General features: G+C 34.9%; 2 protein-coding genes across 2 annotated transcripts; both read left to right on the plus strand.

Annotated features, from left to right (window-relative positions):
* The first annotated feature begins 8716 nt into the window (after positions 1-8716).
* Positions 8717-9301, plus strand: LOC145802682 (pectinesterase inhibitor-like). The gene has a single exon (XM_082895448.1). It carries the CDS (start codon positions 8717-8719, stop codon positions 9299-9301), a length of 585 nt encoding a protein of 194 aa, XP_082751574.1.
* Positions 9302-10864: 1563 nt separating this feature from the next.
* LOC145802683 (pectinesterase inhibitor-like) lies at positions 10865-12608 on the plus strand. Its single transcript, XM_082895449.1, has 2 exons — positions 10865-11104; positions 12360-12608. The coding sequence occupies exons 1-2, from the start codon at positions 10865-10867 to the stop codon at positions 12606-12608; spliced, it is 489 nt and encodes a 162-aa protein (XP_082751575.1).
* Positions 12609-12940: the final 332 nt, after the last annotated feature.

Raw genomic sequence — 12940 nt, forward strand, 5'->3', positions numbered from 1 at the left:
GGATTTATTGATTATTGGCGACTAAAAGATAATTTAGTCGCTAAAAATACTAGAATTGGCGACAAAAAAAATTTTTAGTCGCCGTATATTGAGTTTTGGCTACTAAAATATTTAGTCGCTGAATGTAAAATTAAAAATTTATATTTTCAGTGACCAAAAATTAATTTAGTCGCCAAAATATTAGGTATTGGCTACTAAAATATTTAGTCGCCAAATGTAAAATTTAAAAAAAAAGTAAAAGTAATTGGCTTTAGTCGCTAATAGTGTAACATATCAGTAATTGGCGACCATGAGGTATTTTAGTCGTTAATTGTATAAAATGGTATATATATATATTTTGTACCAAACCAAACCCTAATATAATCTGCGCCTCTCTCTCTCTCTCTATTTTCGGCGTCCCTCTCCCTCCCCGTCTACGTTACTCCTCTCCCCACCCTCTCTCACTGCCGCACTTCTTAGCCTTCGACGAAAACCGGTGCCCCTCCTCCTCCTTCGCCATCGCCATCGCCATCGCCATCGTCATCGTGAGTACCGCTGATCTGTTCACGCCGCCGCCTCCTCCTCCTCCGCCGATCTTCACAGATTCGTTTTTTCGTTTCTTTGAGATTTCACATCAGTGGGTTTCTATGGTTTTCGAAGATTGAAAGTTTGGAGCTAAGAAGAAAGTCTAAAAATCAATGGGTCTATTGCTGCTTCTTCTTCTTTTATCAGTCTTTACTGCTTCTTCTGGTGAATGTGAGCTCTTTTCTCTTTCTCCTATTTGCTTCTATTATTTCTTTATTCTTCAGGGTTTGATCCTATTCCATCTGGGTATCTCTCTCTGTACTCTCTTCTCATTGATAGATAGGTACACACACACAAATGCTTGGTTCTCTGTTGATTATCTCTGTTTTTTTCCCTTTCCTTTGTATGTTTTTTTTTATAAAAAAAATTGGGTTTTTTTGTATCTTTGTTAAAGCCCTGTGCTTGAAGATTTGAATGTTTTTTTTATCTGCTTTGCCATTCTTACTACTTTGGACCTGTATTGAGTGTTTCTAGGACTGTAGAGTAAAGTTTAAAAGAAAGCAAGCTAGGCCATTTTCAAAGTGCATAAACAAAATTTGTATACTGTTTGAAGTCATTGTCCTTGCCATAAACCCTGTTTACACTGATAGTGGGGGGAGAGAAAGAGTCTTATTTAATTTTGGGTGAATTACAGTTTGACCCTCTGACTTCCCTTGAATTCACTTGGTTTCAATTACAAAATTTCTTGGGCTTCAACCCGAGTATCAGTGTAGCCCTTCTGTCACACCGCCACTGATTAAAATTTGATTATGGGAAGTTCAGATATGTTTATTAAGGCTAGCCCAGCAACCTTGTGTTAACATCTTAACTGTCTTCCATGATTGGAAAGCAGGCAATAGAGTGAGTGAAATGGTGCTAATTATTTGAATAATGGGTTATTAAGTTTTTGGATTAATGGAGGTGGGTTTGTGAAAAAAAAGAGGGAGGGTGAGAAATGGGGGCAATTGGTGGGGAAGAGTTGACTAAGTGGGAGGAGATGCAAGGAGTGGTGAGTGGTGGTAGTGAGCAGAAGATTCTTGTATTGGTTAGATTGAGGCCTCTGAGTGAGAAGGAGATTGCGAGGAATGAAGTCTCAGATTGGGAATGCATCAACGAGACTACCATTTTGTTCCGGAACAGCCTTCAAGAGCAGTCCATGTTCTGGTTTCTTCTTGTCATAATCTTACTGATTGTTTGAATGAAGTGAAAGTTTTTCACCTCTACAATTTTTCCTTTCACCAAGTATTTTTGCATATGGGCAAACAAGCAGTGGAAAGAATGTTCTTTTCTTCCCTCCTATGACTAACCTCTCTTCACTCCTCTCCCAAAATGGTAAAACAAGGCTAGTGCCAGAACAGACATCAAAGTTCAACTGGGGGCATGGTCATGGGATACAGTTTCAGGCGAAGAGTTTCAAGTGGGTGCAGGACTAGCAGAGCCCTACCCCATCACCTGGCCACGAGCTTGTTGTCATCCATGGCCATGAAGAGGTACATAACAGACATTAACAAAACGTACATGATACGTCTCAAAGGTACTACTAACAAAACTCATCAGTCATACTGTTGTTGTTGTTGTTGTTGCTGCACCAATATGATTAGCACAACTTACTACACGAACCAACACATCCATCAACTTACCAAAAAATATTACAAACAGAAATCCTTCACGAAAAGTGTATATATTGCAATGCTGGCAATACTGTATTCTGTGTGTTATGAGGCAACATGCCAATACTGCATTTTTGAGTTCTATGACTTATCTACATAATTTTGACAAACACATTATTTTTATTATATAAAGCATTATATTACCTTCTAATTATCTGTGAGCAAACATTCAAACTAAAAAAGTCTTTTTTTTTAAAAATACTACATTTTTTCTTAATTATTTATTTCCATTAAACACATTCCAACATTGAATACAATACAATTATCATACACTAATAATAAAAATAATAGCAATAATGATAATATAATTATAATAATTAATGTTTTCTTGCTTTCTGAAACTCGTCCCTTTGTTCTGACATTATGAAGGTTCCTTGACCTTAGCAATGTACTAATTGGAACATCCCAATTCTATTATAAATATATAAATAATAAAAAAAATTAAAATATATATAGGGAGATAAGCCCAACACATTTTTGTAATGTAACTAGTTGCTCTAAAAGCTTAACCTATTTGGAAATAAGCCCAACACATTTTTAAGCTCTCACACCCTCCCTTTATTTGTGACCCCCTATCCAACATGAAGATACAAATTGACACAAGCTAAACTGACACACTGACAAACATATTATAAGGTACAAACAAATATGTGTACATAAATGCTCTCCAGTTTTTATGGTTGCATAGAGACTAGCAAAAAAATGAGGTTTACTTGTTTTTAGGCACACAAATTGTCACGACCCCAAACCGCCCCTAGTAGTTTGGTGCCGCGATGGCCAGTAATCCGTAATTACCGAAGGCCAACCTTTCAAAACTTAACACAATCAGAGTACGAATATAGGGGGCTCACAAATGCGGAAGCGATAAATCAATTACAAGCGGTCCATAAGAGCTGTGCGTAGATTAAAGCAGTGCCAAACATTTCCAATTAACTTCACAATTTAAGTACAACAAGGTACAAAATACATGTTACATCTTGATCAAAAGGCTTCTCGAGCCGACATATACAAAATACAGCTAATACAAGTCAAGAAGCATGATTTTCAAGAATTCGCCGACATGCAAAACAGGGCATCGCCGACGTAAATACAAAGTAAGGCCGACAAATACACGAATCCAAAACAAGTATCCCAGCGAACTAGGCGTCGCCGCCGTCCTGCTCATCACCTACATATATATAGAGGGGTGAGTACAAAACTCAGTGAATGGTACTAAAAATAAAGGTTTTACATGAATAAAGCCGAGGTCCTTCAAAACGAAACACACCAAAACTTTAGCAAGGCAAGTGATGAACCGTATTCATCGTTAAATATCGTAACATCAGCGAGACAAGGGATGAACCGTATTCATCATCAAATATCGTAACATCGGCGAGACAAGGGATGAACCGTATTCATCATCAAATATCGTAACATCGGCGAGACAAGGGATGAACCGTATTCATCATCAAATATCGTAACATCGGCGAGACAAGGGATGAACCGTATTCATCATCAAATATCGTAACATCGGCGAGACAAGGGATGAACCGTATTCATCATCAAATATCGTAACATCGGCGAGACAAGGGATGAACCGTATTCATCATCAAATATCGTAACATCGGCGAGACAAGGGATGAACCGTATTCATCATCAAATATCGTAACATCGGCGAGACAAGGGATGAACCGTATTCATCATCAAATATCGTAACATCGGCGAGACAAGGGATGAACCGTATTCATCATCAAATATCGTAACATCGGCGAGACAAGGGATGAACCGTATTCATCATCAAATATCGTAACATCGGCGAGACAAGGGATGAACCGTATTCATCATCAAATATCGTAACATCGGCGAGACAAGGGATGAACCGTATTCATCATCAAATAACAAAAGCTGTACGATCCGTAATCGCTTGGTCAAAAGTATTGCGAAAGTTTAGAGTCCTCCAATACAAGGGACTTGTGCACTTGGTACCGCGAAAGTTTAGAGTCCTCCAGTACAAGGGACTTGTGTTACTTAGGCCCGTAGCCCGATTTAACAAGGACCGTATCCTTTACACATAGTACTGCGAAAGTTTAGAGTCCTCCAGCACAAGGGACTTGTGTTACTTAGGCCCGTAGCCCGATTTAACAAGGACCGTATCCTTTCCAAAGATGGCATCAAAACAAGGAGTATACTTGACTCATCAAACAAGAGCTATTTATTCATGCTATCAAATACTTTCGTCAAACAAGCAAGCAAGATTTATCAAAACGAGTATAACATAGCTTTATCAATAATACCACTCACCTAGTTCTTCAGGTGTAGACTCGAAGCAAATATCAAGGACCTACAATCACATGGCAAGTCACATTCTCAAAGCAAGCTCCAAATACATGCAAATGATCTCGGCATTCTTGCCAGATCCAAGTCAAAGACAAAGCAAAACAAGCTGGGAGTTTAATCACTGCTCCCGCTCATAAAAACACCGGGTACTGACCAGGATTAAGCCGAGGTCCCGTTAAACAAAGTCAGGAAAAACCCGGGTTTCCTTTGAAGAATATGAAGAACATGACCATTTGAAAAATGGATGCAAGCTCACAACTTGTTACAAAAATCTAAGTTTTCATGCCAAGAGTTCAAAATAGGGACCTGGGTACCCATTCAAGAAAGTCATGCAAGAACAACCACAAAAACATGGTTTTCGTTCCAAACTCTTCGATCAAAATGGGACTTTGTTCAAGAACACATGAAAAACCATTTTCTCTTTCTAAAACCAACTTCAAAACGATGCATGACATGCAAAACAGATCCGATCATGCAATGCAGCTAGATATTCAGCAAGAACAACCAAAGGAGATCAAGATTCTAACCTCAAAACTCGGATCTAACGGTTCAAGCCACAAAGATCAAGCTTGGAAGACTACTCTCACTCAAGAACTCTTCTTCCTCCTCTCTAGAGCTTCTCTCTCTAAAACAAAGATTTGAGACAAGAAATGATTTGTTTCAAGGTCTGTCGGCTGCCTTAACAAACAGCTCGGACACGTGGCATTACCGGGTTGGTTCAGCTCCAAAAAGGTGATTGATGGACAAGACAAGCCTCTGACAAAGCTTATGCAGCAAGCTCGGGTAAGACACATCGGCAACAAGATGACATCGGCTCAAAACAAGGATCCAACAACGGGATGGAAAAACATCGGTTAGGGAGGACGACGCTTGACTAAGCTGTGCCACACCTTGGCCGGGGTGCGCCACATCTCGGCCTAGGCCATACCTGCCTGCGGACAAGGTTCAAGTGCAAAACATCTCGGCAATGAATGCCCGAGGTGAAGATGGGGTTGAACAAGATCTCAAGATGGTTCTAAGTACAAAGGGTCAAAGGCGGACTAAGCTCAGGATGATCTCGGCTACACACACACACACTAAGCAAGGAACAAAATCATGCAAGCAACTTAAGCAAATCAAGCCAAGATAAAACCTTTAAATTAACATAAGCGGCAAGACCATGCAAGAATGTACGCAAATATGGCAAGAGCAAGGTGAGGGTTGTCACACAAATGCTCTCCAGTTTTTATGTGTGTACATATTTTCTGAAGAAAAATGTCATGCATATTCCTTAGCTTAAATTTGGTCATTGTTAGTGCGGAACATTTGAGGAAAATCATAACTATCGGTTCATTTGAGCTGTAGAATACCAAGTTCTTATTTCAGTTAGTCACTTTCACTTCAAAGTGGGTATTAATTTTTGGAATATTATTTTAGTGAATGCCATATTATAAAGTGGGTGAAAACTGTAATTTTATGTGAATCTCACTATTTTGTGAATTTTTTTAACAGCCTAAGACTGAGGAGGTTAAGAAGGAACTCGCAGCTACTAGTGCAGATTCTCAGGCCCAGAAAATTGTTGTGCAGGAAGCTCCAGAATTGCAGAGTTGCTCTGTTTGGTATATGCTTGTTAGGAAATTGGTTTTGGCATGGAGTTTGGATTGTTGTTGATGTCATGTATGCAACTACTAATGTTGATTCTCAGGCCTTCAGCGGGTGTTGATGTTTGGATTGATGTTAGGATTGTTGTTGTGCTAATTCTCAGGCCTTCAGCTGCAATTTTGCCTTGCTGCTGTTTGTTTTGTTCTTTTGTCTTTTGTTCAGTTTTTCAGTTTTGGAGTTCGGGTGTTTGATTGGCTCCTCGCCAAACTTGAGTTTATTGCAGGAAGCTTCCCCCCCCCCCGGCGGCGAGATTTGTTGTTGTTTTGTTGATTGTATATTGCTTTATCATCAATATATTTTCATTTTGCTAATAAAAAAAAAAGTTATTCTCTTTTTTGGATGGTTGTAAGTGAAATGCGTGTTGTGGAATGGGTGATAATATGTATGTATTGTTTTGTTTGTATATCTCTTACAGGTTGCGTGGGATACATACAGGTTGTGGACAAATTAATTAAAATAAAAAAAAATATAAAATGATATTTTTGGCTACTAAACAATTTGTAGCCAAAAATGAAGTTAAATACTTTTAGTGACTAAATAGGTAGTAGCTAAAAAAAGAATTAAATGGAAACAAACCTTTTGGTGACTAAACATTTAGTAGCCATTTAAAAAAAAGACTTTAGGCGACTAATAATTTAGTAGCGAAAAAAAAAAAAGTTTTGGCGACAAAAATTTTAGTAGCTGAAAATGTGATGTTAAATTTAATTGTAAGCTTTTGGCGACTAAAAAATTAGTCGCCAATTTACCCTTTCAGCGACTAAAGTTTTTTTTGTCGCCAATAGTTTTTACTTTTGGCGACTACTTGTTTAGTAGCCAAATTAAGACTTTTGGCGACTAAATTTTTTTTGGTCGCCAATACCTTCACCGACCGTCTTTCAACGACCAAGTTGGCGACCAAACTATTTAGTCGGGAAAACCTTTTGGCGACTACAAATAGGACTTTTGGCGACTAAAAATTTAGTCGCCAAAAGTGTAATTTCTTGTAGTGTTACAAACTTTTGTAACATCAAATACAAAAAATTTGGACATTTTCTTATGTGAATTTCTGACGATGTTACACATATTTGTATTAATGTTACGATATTTTGTGATAAAATAAATTTTTTGCATAACATTTATGAAAATTTAATTCTATGTAAAAGTATTTTAATACCAATTTGTAAAAAAAATTACGTTTTCTGTGGTTGAAATGAGTGAAAATTTTATGTTAAAGTCACATATTTGATGGTAGGATATGTACCCATAAATGGATACATACCATATTATATTTTCATACATATATAGCATGTATATATATATATATATATATATATTACTAACATAAGAATATTTTTTGATGTGACAAATTTTTTTTAAAAACTGTCTCTCTCCTTAAATTGGAGGAAAACTTGAATTTGTAATAATGCATTTTTTTGAAAACCAAACAAAGATCTTTTTCAAAATAGAGTTTTCAAATCACTTTTTAAAAAAAAAATTCAAAAAAATGGAACCAAACAAAATTACGAAAATTTGTTTGTGTTTGGTTTGTGTTTGTAAAGTAGTTTTTGAGATAAAAAGTAAGAAAATTTGTTTGGTTTGCCTTTTTTCAGAAATGGTTTTGGTAAATTATTTTGGGGAGAGAGTTTTAAAAAAAAGTGATTGATTTGATGTGTATAAGAGAGAGAGAGTGATTTTGGAAAGTAGGTAACCAAACAAAATTTTTAGATTTTTTTTGGAAAAGTTTGCTTGGTTTGATTACTTTTGAAAATTTGTTTGTAGAGAATTTTCCCAAAATTTTTTTCTGAAAAACAAACCAAACAAACAAAAATCTTCCCAAAAATTATTTATCGTAATCCAAAATGTTTCGCTTTAGACCTAAATGTTCAAGCATCAAGTTCAAACATCAGATTTTATAAGAAATGTGTCATGTACCAAATAAAAAACAAGTGTTTTTCTATTTTTTTATATGGTTTGAAAATTTATATTGTACTTAGATGGCAACTTCGAATTGCTTAATTATAGTGGGTTGTGGCACGGAGTTCAAATTTACTGACTTTGTTTTATGGTGCTTAAACATAAAAATGACTGATTTAGGGGTGTAGGGCCGGTCAAATTTTTTAAATTAAAAAAAAATGTCATATTATATTAATAATTAATAAGATATTTCTTGGTTTGTTTTTTCAAAAATTTTTAAGAGACAGATTTTGCTTTTTCAGAGACTGATTAGATATTGATATAATAAGAAGAGAAGAATTAGCAAAGGTTATTTGTTCTCTCACCCAAAAAATAAATAACTAAAGAAGGAAATAAAAAATAGCAACATGCATACGAACAGTTCATCCTGTAACCGAGATAATAATTCATTGAGAAGAAACTTGCAATAAATATATTAAATAAAATTTCAATTTCAAAATAAATTTTCTGTTAGAATACTAAATAGCAATTAGTGAATATATTAATTGACAGTCCCTCAAATTAAAAGTACTATATAAGAGTCTCTCCTACTTCCCATACTAGCCAAGAGGGAAGAACAAAAAAAAAACAAAACCAGAAATAGAGAATTGAAAATGGCATCCTTTTTTGGTAGCTGTTCCATGCTAGTTTCTCTTGTATTCATGTTCATGTTGATTGGTCCCTCCTTTGCTAAACAACAAACTAAGCTCAAGCAAATATGTTCTAAGACTATTGATCAGCATGAGTGCATAAAGCTTATGAAATCTGATTGGCGTACATCAGTTGCTGATATTCGTGGCCTAACTGAGATTGCAATTGACTTAGCATCCTCTAAGGCTAGGGACATTCTTGGGGTTCTTAATTCTCCTTATGATAACAGATATGATGCATGGAAGGACAGATACAACTCATTCACAGACCGATATGGCTCGTGTTACAAAAATTATCAGGATGCCATTAGAAACCTTGAACAAACCAAGAAACTCTTCTATGATGGTGACTATAACCGCATAGCGGTTCAAGTGAATGATGCTAAGAAAGAAGTTCGTGATTGCAAAAATCAATTTGAAAATTCAGCAAATTACTCATCTGACCGCAGAAGATGGAATAAGGAATTTGAAATTCTTTGCGATGTAATCAAGGTTTCTTCTAAATCATTGTATGACGATTCATATTCTTCATTTACCCGGCTTCCATGAATCCAAGACTCGGCAATCCTAAAAGGAATCGAGTATGAACTTGGAGCTTGAAATCATTGTTGTAGGTGAAATGTTTTGCACCTTTAGCAGTGGAGGTTTTTTTTTTTTTTCTTTTTTCAATTGACTTTGAAATGGATTTGAGAAGATTGAATCATATGGTACTACTAGTAGTATTGAACTCAATTAATTAGGGTGTTGGCTATCATGATAAACTAATGAATCAAAGTTTTTATAAATATTAATTATTAGATTACATTTTTTAATTAAAAGTTTAATTTAAAGACATTGCAAATATATAATTTGGTATACAAAATCACTCATGTAGTAGAAATTAAATTATATAGTGAACGTGTTAAAAAATAACCTACTTACTGTTAGAGTGAGTTTCTTAAAATATAAAAAATTGATATTGTATCATGCTAAAATACAATTTTGCTATGATTGAAATAGCACAATATATTAGAGATGGTCTAACTTACCAATTTTCACACCGTATTTGGATTAAAAATTAAACTGGAAATTTGATGAGCAAAAGAAACAGAAAGAGAAAAAAAAAAAAAAAGCTTCAAAATGTGAACGGTTCGGATCATCAAAATGGATGAATGGATGAAAGGGTTAACGATATTTGATTAATTTGATTGTTTGCAAGTATGTTTTACTCAATGTACTTTAAAATGTGAACGGTTCAGATTATCAAAATGGACTCCAAAATAAGCCGATTTGACTGTACAACAGTGGCTGCTATGCAAGGCGCACAGCAGCCACCCCAAGTCCCTAGATTTACAGCTTATCCCAATCCAACTCCTTCACAGCTATGCTACCTATGGAGGTCGATAAATTTTATTTTTATTTATCGCAATCCAAAATGTTTCACTTTAGAACTAAACGTTCAAGCATCATGTCCAAACATCAGACTTTATAAGAAATGTGTCATCTACCAAATTAATCTTTGGTCTCAAAAACATGTGTTGTTTTTCTATTTTTTTTATATTTACTTAGATGGTGACTCCCAATTACTTAATTATAGTGGGTTGTGGCAAGGAGTTCAAATTTACGGATTTTGTTTTATGGTGCTTAAACATAAAAATGACTGATTTAGGGGTGTAGGGGCGGTCACATTTTTTTAATTTTAAAAAAATCTCATATTATATTGATAATTAGTAAGATAATTTTCATGGTTTTTTATTTTTTTCAAAAATTTTAAGAGACACATTTTGCTTCTTTAAGAAGAATTAGCAAAGGTTATTTGTTCTCTCACCCAAAAAATAAATAAATAAAGAAGGAAATAAAAAATAGCAATATGCATATGAACAGTTCATCCTGTAACCGAGGTAATTCATTGAGAATAAACTTATAAAGATGCAATAAATATATTAAATCAAATTTCAATTTCAAAATAAATTTTCTGTTAAAATACTAAATAGCAGTTCGTGAAACACAAGATCAAATGTATTAATTGAGAGTCCCTCAAATTAAAAGTACTATATAAGAGCCTCTCCTACTTCCCATACTAGCCAAGAGGGAAGAACAAAAAAAAACAAATCCAGAAATAGAGAATTGAAAATGGCATCGTTTTTTGGTAGTTGTTCCATGCTAGTTTCTCTTGTATTCATGTTCATGTTGATTGGTCCCTCGTTTGCTAAACAACATACTAAGCTCAAGCAAATATGTTCTAAGACTATTGATCAGCATGAGTGCATGAAGCTTACGAAATCTGATTGGCGTGCTTCAGATGCTGATATTCGTGGCCTAACTGAGATTGCAATTGACTTAGCATCCTCTAAGGCTAGGGACATTCTTGGGGTTCTTAATTCTCGTCATGATAACAGATATGATGCATGGAAGGACAGATACTGTTGAAAATGGTTATAAATTCTGGGTAAAATTAGAATTTTATCCTAAGTTCGGTATATTTTTTAGGTGGGCCCCGTGCATCGATTTTCACGAATCAAAGTGGTAACGCGTTCTATGCTGCGTTGTAATTCACGTGGTATATTTGGTTGCTCAAAACCATTACCGAGTGAATGGGAAATTGAAGCCAAAGTGTGCTCCATGGAAATAGAGTTTTGGTGGAAATTCCTTAAGGTTGTAAAATGGCTTGTCCCACATTGATTTGGTGGAAGGTTTTGAATGGGTTTCTAAGGCTTGGGTTTGGTACTTGGGGTGTGCCCCAAGGGATACCCAAATGTTTTAGAGGGAGAGGTTATGGGCAAAATAGGCTAAACCCATTAGATCCAAAAATCACCCAATCTTTTTGGGCCAAAAACATTTGAATTTAATTTTATTTTGTATAAAATAAAATTCAGAATTCAAATTAAATCGGAAATAAACTAGTTTGGCTTTACTGTACATCCAAACAGGGCCCTTCCCGTTTTGTTATCTGTTTGAAATATAACCCAACAGATTCAAATCTGTTTGAATTCAAAACCAACAGGTTTCATATATGTTCAATTCAAAACCAAGAGCCACCTTTGCATCTATAAATAGAACCACCCTCATTTGATTTTTGACATTCATTGATCATCCAGAAATTTCATATTTCACTTCTGCAAATTCTATTCTTCATTTTGCTGCATTTTATTTTTGTGTGAAAGAGTGTAAACACTTAGTGTGTTCGTAAGGCAAACAATTTGTAGTGCTGCTATTGTTTGTAGTAGATCATTTCATCCTGGGAGATAGACGTCCAAATTCTGAAAGCACCGTGGAGAGGACGAATCTGTCTTAAGGACACAATGTCAAACACTAGACTTGATCAGGTTATAATTCGAAGAAATTAAATCAAGTAAGTTATTTAATTTATTTTCAGTGTTATTATTATTTATTTAAATCAGATTTTAATTTTGTTTTTGTAACAAAATAAAATCTGTTTTTATTTATTTATTTTTATTTCGAGTTTGATTTTTGTAATCAAACAAATTCTCTCATTTCCTTTATTTCTTTATATTCTGGTTGTTGTTTAGTACACAACAGAATTTAATTTATTTAAATACAGTGAAGATTGTCCAACAGATACAACTCATTCACAGACCGATATGGCTCGTGTTACAAAAATTATCAGGATGCCATTAGAGACCTTGAGCAAACCAAGAAACTCTTCTATGATGGTGACTATAAGTGCATAGCGGTTAAAGTAAATGATGTTAAGGAAGAAGTTCGTGATTGCAAAAATCAATTTGAAAATTCAGTAAATTACTCATCTGACCGCAGAAGATGGAATAAGGAATTTGAAATTCTTTTCAATGTAATCAAGGTTTCTTCCAAATCATTGTATGACGATTCATATTCATCATTTACCCGGCTTCCATGAATCCAAGACTTGGCAATCCTAAAAGGAATCGAGTATGAACTTGGAGCTTGAAATCAAGTTGGGTCTTGAATGACGAAAATTTTTTGTCTCCAAAGAGCTAATTTCGTCACTATAGATATTTGTGAGGAAATATTTTTGTCACTGGTTTCGTCATTGAATGTTTGTCACTAAAAATCACCGTGAGGAAAAATAATTTCGTCACCAATAAAATTACTTTGATGACAAAAATTTTTGTCACCAATAAAACAACATTTTATCACCAAAAACTGTCATTTTCGTCACCAAATAGTTATTCAGTACTGTATATATAACTTTAGTTGACGAATAAATTT

Source organism: Camellia sinensis, chromosome 11 (assembly GCF_055761805.1).
Source record: "Camellia sinensis isolate YWXY chromosome 11, ASM5576180v1, whole genome shotgun sequence".
NCBI classification, from domain to species: domain Eukaryota; kingdom Viridiplantae; phylum Streptophyta; class Magnoliopsida; order Ericales; family Theaceae; genus Camellia; species Camellia sinensis.